The sequence below is a fragment of the Gavialis gangeticus genome, unplaced genomic scaffold, assembly GCF_001723915.1.
Source record: "Gavialis gangeticus isolate Ggan-Ray unplaced genomic scaffold, GavGan_comp1, whole genome shotgun sequence".
Taxonomy (NCBI): domain Eukaryota; kingdom Metazoa; phylum Chordata; order Crocodylia; family Gavialidae; genus Gavialis; species Gavialis gangeticus.
This window is the reverse complement of record NW_017729032.1, coordinates 43,568,777-43,585,777: the sequence shown is the minus strand read 5'-3', so window position 1 is coordinate 43,585,777 and position 17,001 is coordinate 43,568,777. Positions and strand designations below refer to the sequence as shown.

Here is a 17,001-nt window from a genome sequence, read left to right as displayed (position 1 = left end):
GGGGGGGGGGTGTGTTTCTGGAGTACACACGCACTGCATAGTGCCGTGCTGTGCTGTGAAGTCACCATGGCTTGAAATGCCATGGCACTGATTCTGCTGGGGCCCAGCCCTGAGAACCACACTGTAAATCAGGAACCTTTTTGCTCTGGACTAATATGCCACCTAGCTTGCACTATGCATAAACATGTGCAAAAATGTTCCTCAAAAGTATGTTTATGGAGTACCTGTGGGGAAGCCTGAAGTAGTTTACAAAAAGATAAAATACAGGCAGTCCTTGACTAAACACATTTCGAGTTGCAACGAACAGCACTTACGGTGTTTATAAACTGACACCATTTCAACTTTCTGATGTTAGTTTCAACCGTACAATGCTTGATCCAATACGATGCCACGCCAGCGAACAAATTCGCTGTGTCACCCATCTCCCTGGAGAATATCTGTCCAAACTTCCTTGGACACTTTCTTTAAGAAAACAGGCAAGACTCCAGAAAAACCTGCAGCCAAGACTCCTGAAAAGACTTTAGCCAAGAACCCTTCAAAAAGTCCAGCAAAGTCACCTCAAAGAAGTCCTTTCAGATCAATATGATTGGTATTTACAATATAAATACATTAATATAGCTATATTATTCATCTATAATTGATTGAGTACAAAATCCTGGGCTATTTTTGGTGAAAATAGGATACTGGGCCTTGGTTCAGGAACCAATGCCCCATTTATAACATTGTTCCTATAGGAAAAATGGTTCTGAGTTACATTTCAACTTAAGATGTGGTTTTCAAGAACCAATTATATCGTAAGTCTGAGGACTGCCTGTATATCAATTCTATATTTTTTCTTTATTTTAAACTAAAGCTGTAATTATACAACTGGGCTTCTCTATTAACATACTATTTAATACCTATGCGCCAGAGTCTGTATGTACCATAGGTACATTTACTTCAAAACTGCTTATTTCGAAGTTGCTATTTCCTGGTCCCCTCCATTCTGAATTAACAAGGTTTTCCTCTAGTTTGGAATCTGTCATGGTGAGAGGTGGAGAAATTAACAGTAACATTTTATTTATTAAAACTGAAAAAATAGTAAGTTGTTAAAACAACTGATAAAAGACATTTATTTTTAAAATAACTGATCTTATCCAAAATAATTGATGCCTTTTTTGCAAGCATTAATTAAATAACATATATCTCAAAAGAAATATCATAACATGCATTTTCTGAATTCCAGAAAGACAGCATTCACAACTTACTCTTTTTATCTGAAGAGCTACTAAAATCTATGCCACCAAGACCTTCATTAACAGTAGTTGAAGGAGCTGCTGTTGTCCCCAAACTCAAACTCAAAGCATTCTGTCCAAGACCTAGAAGTAATCCAAACACTTGTTTTAGTAATTCCCAACTTCACTTAAAAAATCTTTAAAGCTGTAATATTTTGTGCTTAGGTAATTATGTAGATCATCATGGTTTGTTTCACTACAAGTTATCCAGCAAAATAGCACAAGGAGAAAAGAAAATGATATTTTAAAAATATTTTAAACCTAACTAAAGCATTTATGCGCCTTAATCAGTTGCATCTTCAATGCATGCTCTGTCATAATGTTTCATTCATGGTTAATACACTAATTTTAAACTATGTCCACACAGTAAAAGGTGCTTGCTTTAGCTTCTTGTAACAAAGTATAGGAATTAATGGGGAACAAAGTATAGGAATTAATGGGGCAGTGAGAACAGGAAGGTATCAGCAGAAAGTTCTCACCATCTTTTCTACATGGTTTCTCCCAGTAGCTAGAAGCTGGAGGGAGAAAAAGAAATAGTATCCCTATATTCATATACAGGTGCAAAACTGAAGATCACTGATTTTTTTGGTGAATATAAAACAACAAACAGGAAAATATTTACAAGACACTTAACTTCTTGTGTTACTACAACTGCTTGAAGGGAACACGCACGCTATGGTTACCGACAAAAGCACGTTTAACAATTTTAAAATGGAGGAAGAGCTGCTGCTAAAGAGTGTGTATCAGCTTTTACACTGTAAGATACCTGCATGATCTTGTAGTGATGCAAGTTAGCTAAATAGCTAAAAATAAGTCCAAACACAACAGGGTTAAAATTGCAACAGCTTTGCTATACTTGGGAGCAGCGCATACACCTAAGTTGCAGTTTAACAGCTTATAGGGGTAACAGATTTGGCATTGTTACCTATGCCTTAGATTTCTCTGCCTGGTGATATCCTTGAACAATGGGCTGCAGGGAGTTACACTCTGACAGATGAGACTGAAAAAAGTTACCATTTAGGAGGTCAAAGGCTTGCATTATTCAGTCAGAAAAGTCACAGGAAAAACAGGGAGTTAATCTGAATCAAAAGGTCTCAAGCTATTTCATAGCACAAAGAATATTACTTTACAGAACACCTCCCTTTGCATTTCTGATCAAATAACTTCCTTGTGCCAACTATGACAAGTAGTTATACAGAAGTACTTCTTGGTTTTAATAAAGAGCTACTAAAATTCATTCAGTTTAAGGGTGAAGAGAACACAGATGTAATATCATTGTGATATTTTATAACCTGCCAAGGGCAATAGTACTCTTAAATCTATGGCAACAGTTTTTATAAGGCAATAAGTCAGGTTTTGCCCTATCCATATGTTATGTTTCAGTATTGGAAAGTGGAAGCAAAGAGGTTAATAAAACTATCTTCACCTGTTGCTGCTGTGCTTGTATTCTGGAACAGAGAACCTCCCAAACCAGCTAATGCTCCTCCTAGAGATAGACCTGTAGGTGCAGTTGTAGTTGCGGCAGTTGTACCACCCAAATTTAACGTAAAGCCACCAGAACCTGCAAGGAAATGAAAGTATGCTTAACACAGAAACTATAGGATGCAGACAGCTAGAAAACTGCTCAGAAACATCAACTTTCCATTTTTCAAAAAGGTGAAAAAAACAACCCTAAATTTAATATAAAAATTGCCAACAGGGACTATTATGCTGTTTGTACAGTTCAAACCTCTGAAACTGTGCCATAATTTTGAGAATGCCATCTACCATGGTGAACAACTGCAACAGAATTTAGGTCTAGGCTGCTGTAGCGAATAACACTTTGATCTTTCTGTAGGTATGTGCAAAGACAAGTAGTTCACGGTGGACATCAAAGCACTACTCGTTAGGGGTTCAAACCTTCTACTAAAAGGGATGATGTGGAGTTTTGGAATGAGTAATGAATAAAGGAGCTGAAACACTGTGCCTTGCTAACTATAGCAAGAACATTAGAAAATACAGGGCATGGCTTTTGGCTTATACCTGTGTGGCAAGTGGCAAGCTGTTGGAGCTGGCTTTCATTAAACCAAACAGAAAATATTGTTGTGTACATTGCACAAATGGAACAGAAGTGTGCCTATAACAAACAGTGTGTCAATTGTGGGTTAGCTTTATGGAGGCATACATTTTTCCTACCTATACTAGACAATCGTTTTGAATATTATAATGACCCTTACATGGGAAAAGTTTTGCAAAATATTTTCCTAACAACAACAGAACTCTAACTTGCTATCAAAGTTTGAAGCCCTAGCATAAATTAACCATTACTACCACTTAAATCACTTCATCTTTTAAACTGTCAGCCTTAATATGGTGCTTAAAATAATAGCAGCATCCAACAGCTTATCTATGTTAAGACTCTTAACCATAACATTAATGACGCTCAGCTCTCGCAAAACATTTGTGGAGTTCACGCTTACAAATGCAAAAATTTCCTTACCAGCTGCAGGAGTTGATGTCAGAGCAGAAGAAAGTGAGAGGCCACCTGCTGAGGTAGAAGTAATAGGCAGAGCAAATGGTGTGGCTGAACCAGCAGGCTTGTTGAATCCTAAACTAAAACCGGTGGTAGAGGCAGATGTTGTGGCAGGAGCTCCTAGAACAAAGACAGACATTTTATTCAAAAAATATTTTCAATATGATTTTTTTTTCAAACTAACCCATTTAGTAGTTGTTTTGTGGTCTAACAAATTTTTTCACCTTCAAAATGAATTTCACATTATAAATATTAATGGGAAAGTCACAAGAATGCCCTTGAAAGAATAACCATCTCACATTTTGGTTTGTTTTATATACATATCTTATTGACCCCTTCTACACAAGTTAAAACCAACATTTTCCCCCTTCAAAAAATGTCCACGGACCTGACAATGGGTCTTCAGTTCATTTATAGATTTGCCTGTTCTCTTCAATCACTGGACAAGGGATACCTCTCTTACTAAAGAGGGAGACAGCTGACCTCTATCATGAAAAATGTGTCCTAACTTTAGTAAAATGTTAAATATAGATTGTCTATGGCTGAATACAAGAACTGTGTTATTTGCCCCTCTCTCGATTAGTGATCCTTCCCTTAAATCAGGGCAGTTTGGATTTGGGGTCATTACTACTTAATGAAAGGAATTTAGTCAACTACAAAGTTTTCCTGTCCTTATCCCTATCCCACAACAGGATTGCATCAGTGCAATCAGGCAGGGAGAGAAATGTAATACATAAACTGAAATATAAGCATAGGATATTAGATTCACTAGTAGTTTTACTGTGGGTCCTGCAACACAATCCACCTAAGTGTAGTAATAAGCATGAATCTCCTACCTGCTCTGAAATATTTTAATAAAGAATACATAGGAGACCAAAATTTGATGTGGCAGATTTTTTAAATGTACATGTGCCTGCCCAGAAAAATGTTACCCCTCTTTAAGAATTGTCAGACTAGGGAAGACTAGCTCATTCCTTTGGATGTCTTAGTCATGAAATATGTAATTAGTTTGTTCTTCTGAAAGTTTTAAGTTTTGCTGAGATGCTTTAGTTCTATGTGGACATAAATTGGTCACAGCGGATTGTAAGAGTGAATTTAATAACAAAGATCAAGATCACAAAGAACACCCAACATGAACAACACAATACAATTACTCTTCATAACTAGAAATCCCAAGTCCAGACACTTGCAGTTTACTAGGTATAGAAGATGTGTCCTATAACTGCCATAATAGAAGTCTTGCGTTATTCAATTTGAACCAAATTTGAATGAAATATTTTTACACAGTTTCAGTTATACTGAAGAGCACATAATGTTCGTAAACTTATTGCGGGGGGAGGGATGGAGATGATGATGTAGGAGGAGGTAGAGGGTGGGGAGGAGGAGGTGGGGTGGACGGGGAGGAGGAGAAGGTGGACACAGTAGAGATGCTGGAGGAGAAGGTGGATTGGAGGATGAGGTGGGAGAAGAGTTGGGGGAAGAGTAGGATGAGGCGGGGAGGGGGAGATGGAGGAGATGGTGGAGCAGGAGAGAGATGGAACAGGAGGAGGAGATGGTGGAAGAGGTGATAATGCAGGAGGTGGAGATGGATTCCCCATCCAACACTCCTTCAGACAGTTTTTTTTAAAACTCTGGGTCAGCAGGTTTAATAAGTAGCATGATGAAATATTATGCAAAATATCTCCCTTTTGTGTGGGAGCATTTATGGTTGTGTCTAAGTTCATATAGTGGATATCCATCTGTAGTACCTAATCATAGCATTCGTCTCCTTACATCTGTATTACTTCTATACAAATTAGCAGCAGCAGGAGGAAGTCAGAAAGTAGCCCCTTCAGCCAGGGCTAGAGTAGGTATTATCTGCCTTTGGTCCACTATATATGATTCTTGGCACAATGACATAAAATCATGTAGAGACTGGCTGAGAAATAGGACAATGATCAAGTTATGTACCCAAATACCACGCATACTAGAGAAAGATCTTGATTTCTTTCCATGTCTGTTCATGCAACTGTACGTGATAAATTGATTGCTGTAACATGTGCTTTGGATATCAGGAATACTGGGCACATTCAGATTTTCTGGCAGACTCACAGTCCTAATTGAGTTTATTCTATGTGGAGTGCCTTTAATTTTTCTTGTTTTTGAGTGGTTTCACAATCCCTCACAGAGTGGCTTTATATTTAAATTTTCATAATCAATTAGGAGATGATATAGGAGGTGCGGGGGGAAGAGGCAGCAGCAGGGGCTTGTGGGAAGTGGACATTCTACAACCAACATTCTCTGGATATTCCCAAAAAATCCTGATCTCAATAACTATCATCATTAAAGCAAGTCCAAAGGTTGATATGAGGCCAAACTCAAAGACTGAAATTTAGCCTTAGTGTATTTACACCAAGGTAGATGAATTTAAATGACTGATTTAAGTCAAGCCCAATTTAAGCCACTTTTATCGATTTTCCCCATTGTATATATTTTTCAGGTTTTTTAATGAAAGGAATGTTCACTGGTTGATATAACAATTACAATGGTGATTTACAACAACTACACACAGTTTTACAGTAGATCCGGTACATACATTTCCTAGGTACACAAACTAGATATATACACATATAAAAATATGTAGCTTAACATATTTGGATTACTAGAAATCCTACATTTTAATATGCTACAAAATGGTGAAATGTGTAGTTTTTATTCACTGGATGATTGACCTTTTGTTCATATTTGGACCGAGCTGCATTAAGATGACTTGAGTTTAAACAGAAAACCAGCACTTCAAATTTATTAAACAAAACTTTAATGTTCTGATAAACAAGTTTCTGCATCCAAAACAGTGTACATTTACAACTAACTAATTTATTAAACACTAGTATCAACTGTTATAGTTTTGGAAGTATGAACTGTGGTTAGTAAGTGACACCATTTTTTTCAGGTCACCTTGGGGAAGATGTTCTAAAACGTCTAGATGAATGTCATTTGAGCATAGGTTCTTACTTGCCCAATTCACTTTAAAATGAGACTTTTTTTAAACACATAGGCTGTTCTAAAAATGGTTTACTCCCTCTCAAGTTTCTAGAACTCATAAATCTCATCCTCCTCCCCCTTACTATTCACAGACAGGAAGAGAAAGAACAAATTTTCTTGCTTTTTCAACTCCTGATCCATTTCTCAGCTTTGAATGAACAAGTCCACATGAAGAAAATATTCTCTCTGTACCTGCAGAAGAGGCTGCTGCCAGCAAACAGGTTCCAGGTGCTGTGCTAGTGACTTTCACCAGGTCAGTGGTGTGACTCTTTAAAACATCCTCAGCAAACATGTACTGTTTGAATGGTTCACCTCTAGCCCTGAAATTAATCACTTGAGAGCGAGCTAATCAGAGTTCAGGTACAGAGAGTAAGACAGGAGTCTGACACCATCCAGGTGGGTTTAGTGGATAATCCTGATTAAGGAGTATACATGGCATCTGCTGGAGTCAGAGGCCAGGTTCCAACACCTGTGATGACTCTGCTGATCCTTTGTACCCAGTAGTATATACCTCAATTCTCTTGCAGGGTCAAGCCCCTAATGCATTAAATATTATACCATATTTTTAAAGCTCGACCTCAAAAGTTAGATATTTTCCTCCTCATTCTTATATAGAAGAAAATCAGCCTTTAACTCCACTTTAACTCTGTACCTTAGTCTATGCTGTATTAAATTAAAATTTCATTTTAAGCTGGTCTGTTTTTAAAAAGGAAAACAATTTAAATTTTAAAAAAATCTGCTTTAAACAAAAAATCCAATATTTTTAATTTTTTTAAAAAAACAAACAATTGATTTTTATATACCCTGATTACACAAAAAGCCTTGTGAAAAAAACTTTGAAGGGACTGTTAGATTCACAGTAACACTACACAGTCTCTATGATCTTCATAACCCGTTTTGCCCTTCTCTAAAATGTATATCTATGTTAAACTGTATTCTCTCCGATTTAAAAAAAACCCCATAACAAGCTAGTTCTTTTTACTGTAAATGCATGCTTTTTCAATGTTTAACAGCCACAGGGCTGAAGACCAAAAAAAAAAAAAATCATGTGGTTAGCTGATTTTAAAGCTATAAATATGAGCTTTGAAGAACTGTTAATAGAACTCAAGCAGGGGTGGACAAAATGCAGCCCAGGGGCTGGATGCAGCCTGCTGAGGGATTTTGTCCAGCCTATGGGAACTCCCTCGGTCCTGCCCAGCCCAGGTGCAGGGGGCAGCCGAGGCCGTGACACATGTGACCGATTCTGCCACCCACCAGCACACAGCAGAGCTGGGGCAGCTTGGGGGCTGGACTTGCTTCCTGGCAGTTCCGGCAGCAGCAGTTCCTTCTGGCTGCCGCTGCCCATGGACTCAGCACCACTACCCAGGCAACCCAGCCAGTCTGCCCTGCACCCACCACTGGGGCAGGATCTACATGGGCAAGTTATGTGGCCAGTCAGATGGGATAGGGCTGCAGGTGGGCAGCGTATGGTGTTCAGAAGTGGGATGAGCAGGAGGCTAGGATCATGGGGTGGGATCGCGGGGCAGTGACAATGTGGGGCCCATATGGTTCACAGCACTGCCTCACCCCTGGCCCCACGCTGTCACCCCTCCAAGATCCCGGACCCGGCACTGGATGCAGCTCCCCTTCTGCCTGCAGCCCCGGCTCACAAGTCCTGGCTGGTTTCCATGGAGACCCTGGGATTGTGGATGGTGACAACAATGAGGGGCCAGGGCCCAGGGCAGAGTCACAATTCACTTCCTGTATGCCCCTGCCTGCAGAACCAGACCCTCACAGGGATGTGCAAACAGCAGATCCCAGCTGAGCCATAATCTGCTGCCCACATACTCCTATGATAGGCAACAGTTCTGCAGGCAGGGGTGTGCCGCAAGTGGATTATGGCTCTGCCCTCGTCCCGCACTGTCACCACCCCAAGGTCTCAGAGCCAGCCCCGGATGCAGCTCCCCACCTGCAGCCTCATCCTGTCTGCCAGGCGATGTGCCCTGCCTCCACAGGTCCCAGCCGATCTACATGGAGACCCTGGGATCACAAGGCTGGGGCCCAGGGTGGAGCTATGATCCACTTCCCACAAGCCCCTGCCTGCAGAACTGGTGCCCATCGCACTGATATGCAAACAGCGGATCATGGCTCTGTTCCGTGCTCTGCTGGGATGGGGCCATGGACAGGCAGGGAGCAGGATGGGTGGAGAGCAGGACCAGGATCACAGGGCAGTGACAGTGTGGGGCCAGGGCCCTGCAATCCCAACTCCGGGCCCACCTGCACCACTCCTGGACGCTACTCCCTGCTTGCCTGTAGCCTCCTCCTGGCTGAGCAAAGAGCACAACCATGATCTGCTGCCTACATGCCCCTGCGCCAGGTGCCAGTTATGCAGGTAGGTGAGTGCAGGTAGTGGATTGTAGCTCTGCCCTGGGCCTGTCCTTGCGTTATCACTGTTCTGCAATCCCAGGATCTCCATGGAGACCAGCTGGGACCTGCATGGGTAGGGTGCATGCCCAGGTGGACAGGATGGGGCAATTTAGGGAGTTTTGGTGATGGGGCAGGGGGGAGGAGAAAGGGGGTGCTGACCTGGCCTGTGACAGCTCACCAAAACTCCCTAATTTGGGCCAATGGGCCCAAATAATTGCCTAACCCTGAACTAAAGTACTACAAAATGGCTCAACTAAATTTCTACAGTGGAAAAAACACTGATAAGCAGCAAAGGGTTGCAATCTGTTGAGGTTGTACATATGGGAAAATATTTTCTTACTATCTATAAATAAGGAAAAATCCCCTGAAATATTGCTCCATTTTGAAACTTTGTTTTTTCCAGTATCTCCGAGAAAACATTCCAGAACTTCCTGCCTTCCCTGCTGCTGATCCATCAGGCAGCAGAAGAGGCGTACAGGTTCCAGCCTCTCTATCATCCCCTCGCGCACACGCACGCACACGCACACACACACACACACACACACACTTTACTACAGAGCATAAGGAAGTCTTCACTTTGCGTTTTAGGTACCTGTTGCATACTTGTACAGGACAACATTGATAATGGTATTGTTCAATGACTACCAGAACAGAAGAAATCCCATTTAAAAATATACATGTTAGGAACGAGGCATGAAGTCTGTTCACACGTTAGGGGGGGTTCCTGATTTATGCCTCATTTCAGGTTTCTTCCACTATACGTAGTTGAAGAATAAGGTTATAACAGGTCTCTTACCATTTCTATTCTTATAGGTTTGTTTAACCCTATTTCACCTGAACTCAGCTGTGGTTTTGCCAAAACAGGCTTTTCTTGGTCGTCTCCTCTCCAGGAACAGAGTCCCTAAACACATGCATTTCCAGCCAAGTCTGAAGAAGGCAAGCTCTGATGCTACTATCTCGGGCATCAATAGAGGCACAACAACCTTGGTAAGGGAAAGGATCATCGCTAAGAGCAATCCCAGCAAAGAAACACAGGTGTTTCCCTGAAGACAGCTTTTTAATCCTTATATTATACTTAGGTTTGGCAGGATTTGATTTTTATCAATAAATGGTAATATGACTCACTCACAGACCAATGGAAAAAATGTTTCCATTGGTAATCATCAAAATTTATAGAAAGGGGATGTAAAAAACAAAAACATCCAGGACAGGGGTAAGGAAATCTGGGGCAAGGGACACTGCACACAGACATAATGGATGCTGCAGGTGGGGCTGAGGGAAGCCTCAGCTGCACTGCCTGCACACTGCTCCTCTGGTCTCAGGCTCCCAGCCCTGGGGGCTTTTAAATGTCAGGCACGTAGCCTGGCTTGAGATGCTGGGACTCAAATTGGGGAGAGCCCCCCCCAACCCTCGATTTTGGCTTTTAATTATTATGCATGCAACCCAGCTGGGCTGCCCACACGGTTTTAAAATTCTGGGCTACCCTATGCCCAATCCCATGTCTGTATTGGCTATCGCAGGGGTAGGCAATGTTTTTTGGCCAGAGTGCCGAAAAAACCACGTCTACCTTGGAAGATGCTGGAGTGCCAAGATGCTGGAGCCCGGAGCAGCTGTTTGTGGCCTTCTGGCTGCAGCCAGCCTACGGAGCCCAGTCTGCTTGCAGCAGGGCTTGCAGCCTCCCAGCTGCCTGCTGGGAGCAGCCTGGGCTCTGTGGCTGGCAGCAGCTGCTTAGAGCCCAGGCTGGTGGTGGTATACCGAGCAAAATGGCCTTGCATGCCATGCTCAGCACACATGCCAGGGGTCGCTGACCCCTGGGCTGTGGGGTAGACCTGGGTCCTTGGTGAAGGCCAGGGGCTGTCCCTAGGTCCATTACAGGGATGGTACAGTGACCAGTTGTATCCCATGCTCTAGGGCTGCTTCAACCCTAATCCCAGGTATCAGGCAGGGGGTGATTACATCCTAAACCCAGGGATACCTCATGTGGGATGCCAACACTAAGCAGGATCAGGCATGGAGTAATATCAGGTCTTGGCTCAGAACCCAGGGCTGTCCCTTACTGAGCCCAGTGAGCAGGTAGGGCTGGCTATGCCTCAGACCTCACGGCTGCCCCATGCCAACTCACAACTGAAACTCAGAGCTATTGTGGGACAATGCAGGCAGTCAGCTGACTGTTGGCTTAGGCCCAGGGAAGCCCAGGGTTTGTGACATACCACATACTGAATTTAAACCAACATATAAGCCAGCCATAGAGATTGTCTACATTATATGTGGAACATCTTTGTGGCTGGTTTGCTATTTTACAATGCTATAATTTGGCTGAATGTGTAGCATGTTGCCATTTACAACATGAACACAACTGTGCTTTAAATGCAACACCTGCCACGTGCCTTAGTCATTTGTCACCAAACAATACAATTAGCTTATAAATTAGTTTCTTACCCAGTGTCAATCCTGTAGCAATAGTTGTTGCTGTTCCTGCCAAAAAGCAAAAAAAACACAAATTAGAACAGAACAAAAGAAAAACAATTTTAACCACATTTTGATAAGTTTTATACATAGAGAATTAAATTACTGCCTCAGTATTTTACTGGCCATAAAGCCACGAGCTAAACCCCAGAGCAGTCTTTTTAACACACAACAATCAATACCAGTAGCTTAAACCCACCTAGTAAAGAACAACTGCCTTCTAAACAATATTCATAACTCTTATATGTTAAAAATATTGTTAAGAGGCAGTAATTGAAATACATTTTCAGGTCTTTCCGAAGGGTCCAGATAACTGACCAAAACACCATTCAGGTAACTCGTATTGTTCAGAAATTTTAGCATGCGTAATTCTTCAAAGATGCTAACATGCGATACTTAGTAAAAACTATACTAAACTTAACAGTACATATTTTAAATATGGTAACATTTTAAAGAGAACAGTGTGTCACACAAAACCAACAATTACTACCACATTTGCTCCAATCTAAGATGAGAGATCCCCCATTCAACACGAGAAACAAAAATTCTCATTTTGGATTCAAGTACTGATCTGGGGCAGGCAACGGTTGTAGCTCCAGCTCAAAACCCTGGACTGCAGTCAGAGGCGCAGTAGTTTCCTACGGGGCTGGGGCTGCAACCCCACTGCTAGCTTGCTAGGGTTAGGCCAGATCCAGGTGAGGAGGGCTGGGGGGGAGTGGAGTTCAGGGAAGACCACAGGTTGTTGCAGGGGGGTAGGAAATGTAGGACAGACAGCATAGTGTGCAGCCTGGAATGAACACTGGGAAGACCATGCAGCAGCAAGGGAGCTGCCACCACTTCTGCTACCTGGCTGGGGCCAAAGCCACTGCCTTTTACAGTGCAATGGAGAAAATAAAAACATTCAAAGTCAACTCAAGAATCCCTGAGCTCAAATTATAGCTTCTCATCCAGGAACATGTAATTTTACTGAGTCGTCATTACAGAACCACACCATGTCAGCATTCAAGAAAGTTTAATTATTCAAGAACACAATAACTAGTGAATCACTCAAGAAAGGCAAAGGGGAATAAACAACAAATATTCAGGGACAGATAATTCCCACCCTCTTTAAATGTAATGTATTGTGAAACCATCTTGTAAGTGGTTAGATAGGCTAGATATCAGGAGGCACTACTTCATGGTCCAGGCGGCTAGGGTCTGGAACCAACTTCCAACAGAAGTGGTGCTGGCCCCTACCCTGGGGGTCTTTAAGAGGAGGTTAGATGAACACCTTGCTGGGGTTGTTTGACCCCAGTAATCTTTCCTGCCATGGCAGGGGGTCGGACTAGATGATCTACTCAGGTCCCTTCTGACCCTAGAAACTATGAAACTAAGTGGAAGCTTTTTAAAGTAAGATAAGCGCGTGGAAAAGAGCATCCAAACCAGTGGAGCTAATGTATAATTCACTAAGATTTCCTATTGTATATTGCAAAAGCTGACTTTAAAACATTTAAAATGCTTCAAGTTTTAAAAAAATTATCAGCATTCTGGCACTACAAGATCTAAATGAAAAGGTTAAACTAAAATTAAAAAAGCTAAATTAGCAGGACTTCAAAAATACTGCAAGTGACACTAGGATAAATTAAACGTTTTAAAGGGTATTCCTTAATGATGTTAAGAATATTGTTAAAGTCAAAATGTAGCGTAACCTTAATCCCCAACTGCCTGCTATATAAACTGCACAAGATTGAGTAGCCTCTTCCTACATCCAAAAGGTAGGACACAAGAAACTACATAAACAAATCCATATTTTAGGAAAGCTCTGGAAAATGAGTAAAAACTTTCTTTAAAAAATAAATAAAAAGGTGTTTCAAGAAAATATAAAATTTCAGTTTGTATAGAGCAAATGTATACATGGAATCAGACAAAAGTTCCACAAAACAAATACACCTACTATGTTTCCTCAAATAAGACTACCTTGAATATAACCCTCCCCCCACCCCCCCAGGTAATCACATAAGGAAAATGTATAAATTTGTTATAATTCTCTAGATATAGAATCTAAATATTGGAGGTTTGCCTTGAATTTATCCACCTCCCACTTCTACAGAAGGGAAAATAAGTCCGGGGTTGGGGTGGGGGTCAGGCAGTCCTCTTCCTGTTTGCGTCCCTCCCAGACCTCCACCCCCACAACTCCTGTCAGACCCTGCTCTCCCTGAGCAAATGGAACTGAGGGGTAAATTTAAAAAAAAAAAACAACAACTCTGAAATAAACATAATTTACCATATAGGCAAATTACAGCTACCCACAGACTTTTAGTTTATCCAAAATTCAAGTACTTTACCTTTTTTGGAACTGCTACAACTTTTAGCACAGGGTTGGGTTTTTTTAAACACACTTTTAAGGAGCACTTTTGTATCTACTTAGATAAAGTACAAACTTTTTTTTTTTTTTTTTAAATAAGTCTCAGCCCAAATCTGTTTCTGAGTTCTATCGACTGAGCAAAGCTCAATCATTCAAGTTTTTGTGGTGCTACTACCAGCAAGTATCCTACTTTTCAGTCTGGGTCTTCAGATACTCCCAAATCAGGGGTGGGCAAAATACAGGCCAGAGGGGCTTTGTCCAGCCCAAGGCAGGTTCTAGGGTCTCACCTGGCCCAGGTGCTATCCAGCCATGGCATGTCCTGCTGTTCCCTGGGCACGCAGTGGGGCTGGAATGGCTCCTTCTGGCTGCTGCTACTGCTGGCTCCAGCCCTGTAGTATTGGCAGAGACCCACACAGGCAGCCCTGACTTGGTGTGCCCCATGCCTGCTCTGGACTCACTTGTCCAGGCTTAGCAGCAGTGGCTGCTGGGCAGAAACTGTTGCTCAGTGCAGGAGAAAAGCAGCCCCTCCCCGTCGCCGCTGCCAGGCAGTAGCCAATGCAGCTGCCTGGAGCCTGCGCCATACCAGGCTGCCCTGCGGCTCTGCCACCACCACTACTGCCTCTGGGCTGCCCAGCATGGCAGCAGTGACAGTGCAAAGCAGCCACAGGGCAGCCCAGTGCGGTGCAGGCTCCAGGTGGCTGCACCAAGAACTGCCCTGCAGCAGTGAGGGGAAGGGGTTGCTTTCCCCCTGTGCCATGCAACAGTTTCTGCCTAGTAGCTTGCCGCTGAGCCTGGGCAGGCAAGCCTGAAGCAGATGCGGGCCATGCTCAGCTGGGGCTGTGTGTGCAGTGGTACCACAGGGCTGGGAGCAGCGGTGGTGGCAGCTAGAAGGAGCCACCCTAGCTCCGCTGTGTACCCACAATTTTAAAGCAATTTAGAAGCCTACCAGTACCTCAATAACTATAGTAAAATAAATTCTAAATACCTATGAATTTTGGTATTTGATTTTGTGTTTTTTATCATGGAAAAAAAAAAATCAGCGCTTTCATTGCCCCCTCTGCTCACCAGGACATAAGTCCAGCTGTGGCTGTGCCCTCCCCCAACTGCTTTGTGGCACTGAGCAGCCCTGATATGCCAGCATCCTGCCCCTGCCATTGCCCCTCACTCACCACCCACAGCCCCTCGCCCCCCCAACCCTGTCGGAGGGGACCCCCAGCTGCCAGGGCTACAGGGCCAGGGACCCAGGTCTGCAGCACCCTGCTCCCTGCAGCAGCACCCAAACACCAGCTGCTGCTACAGCCCCAGTGGGGAGTGGAGTATGGAGCCCACAGCAGGAGTACAGCCTGTTGGGGGGGGCGGGGTGCAAACTGCCCACTGCAGGCTTGGGCTCCCCAGCCTGCTGCCCTGCCCCTGGGGCCTCTGCAGCCTAGTAGGTGGTACCCGGTGCAGCAGGGCAGGTCAGGGCTGGGCGGATAAGCTCAGTGCCCTACCGCACCAGGTCCCACCCACTGGGCCACGGAGGCAGCCTAGGTTTTACTGAGTTTTTCCATCATGAACAGAAAACCCAGATCCTTGTTTATGATGCATTAGCCCTGGTATTTTGTGCAAGTTTGTATAAAGCACTCAGTGTTATGTAAAGTAGGTTTCTCCTGTATTGTAAGAATAAAATCAACATGCGCTTCCTACCTGTATTAGTACCTCCTAGCGTAAACCCGGTCGAGGGTTTTGATCCAAAAAGTCCACTTCCAAAACCCGCTGAAGGAGCTGATGTAGTTGCTGTAGCAGTGGAGGAACCCAAGGTGCCAAAATTAAGTCCCCCTGTTGAGCTATAAAATTAACCAACTATTAGCAACAATTATTTTTCCGACCAACCTAATTCAAGTATGCATCTGTAGGTATTTCATCTATTTATTTACTTGATGCTTACTCTGCAACACATTCCACTTTAACTGCAAGATAATGCTATCAGATTTCACTTCCATAAAACGGCATCAGAAGGGGTGAACGAACTACCAGTTTATCATCACCGAGGTAGACGCTTAAAATTCTAGGACAGTTTGCAAAGCAGGCTTCCATTTTTGGAAGATCAATACTGTAACTACAGTAAACTCCACTCACAATTTATTCAATAAGCATAAATCAAATACATTAGATTTCTTTTTGGTATTAAATATGAGAGTTTATGGACAGTGGTTTTGTGCATCACAAAATATCAGTGGGATACTATCATGATTGTGAATCCCCCTCAGCATAAATTTCACTAAACCTAACTGCAGGAGGATTTTAAAAGTTTTAAAATTTCAGTTTTGAGGCTGACAACTAGTTATAGACGTGCAATACAAGTTTGTTTATACTGCATTTTCATTTCTATTTTTGAAGGCCATTATGAAATAAAATTGCCTTCTTCAGACTAACATGGCCAAGTACTTTTCCCAATGTATCAATTGACATTTGAATCATAATGTAAGCTGCAGTACCAGATGCCAAAGCCAGTTAGCAGGAAATGGGTCAGTACATCATTAATATAATGCCAGATGCTGCATCTTTGAACGGCAGCCTGAACATTGCCAATTGTGATGTGATGCTGTTTATCCTTATAATAAGCAACTCCCATGGTTTGGGGCACCCAATCCACCCCTCAGGTAACCAGCCGCCCTCGTTAGCCAGGCCCCACCTCACTGTGGAGAAGATGGGACGTCAATCGTTTCAGAAGGATGAAACTTTCACGCCATCCTGACACGAAGCCTGGACTACCCCACAGCAGGGATGGCATGAAAGTTTCAGGGTCCCTTCGTGGGAGGGTGGGGAGCAGCCGTGGCAGACATCTCCCCTCTCTCCTGCCCCATCTCCGCACGCCAGCGCTACTCCAACGCGGGGCCAAGAGGGGGTGGCGCAAGGCACGGATGCGCAGCGCGGGGTTGAAGGAAGCGGCGCCGGGGCCAGTCCACTACCAGCTCGATCGCCACGCAACCCAG

At 43.1% G+C, this 17,001-nt stretch overlaps 1 protein-coding gene across 1 annotated transcript in view; it reads right to left on the bottom strand.

Moving 5' to 3' along the window:
• NUP58 (nucleoporin 58) overlaps positions 1 to 17,001 on the bottom strand; it is a 62,281-nt gene that overhangs the window by 39,501 nt on the left and 5,779 nt on the right. Inside the window, exons 3-7 of the mRNA XM_019523789.1 lie at positions 15,713 to 15,854; positions 11,656 to 11,691; positions 3,754 to 3,906; positions 2,701 to 2,835; positions 1,248 to 1,358 (exon numbers count right to left, since the gene is read on the bottom strand). Of these exons, the coding sequence (XP_019379334.1) occupies positions 1,248 to 1,358; positions 2,701 to 2,835; positions 3,754 to 3,906; positions 11,656 to 11,691; positions 15,713 to 15,854 (577 nt within the window). The remainder of the gene's footprint in view (positions 1 to 1,247; positions 1,359 to 2,700; positions 2,836 to 3,753; positions 3,907 to 11,655; positions 11,692 to 15,712; positions 15,855 to 17,001) is intronic.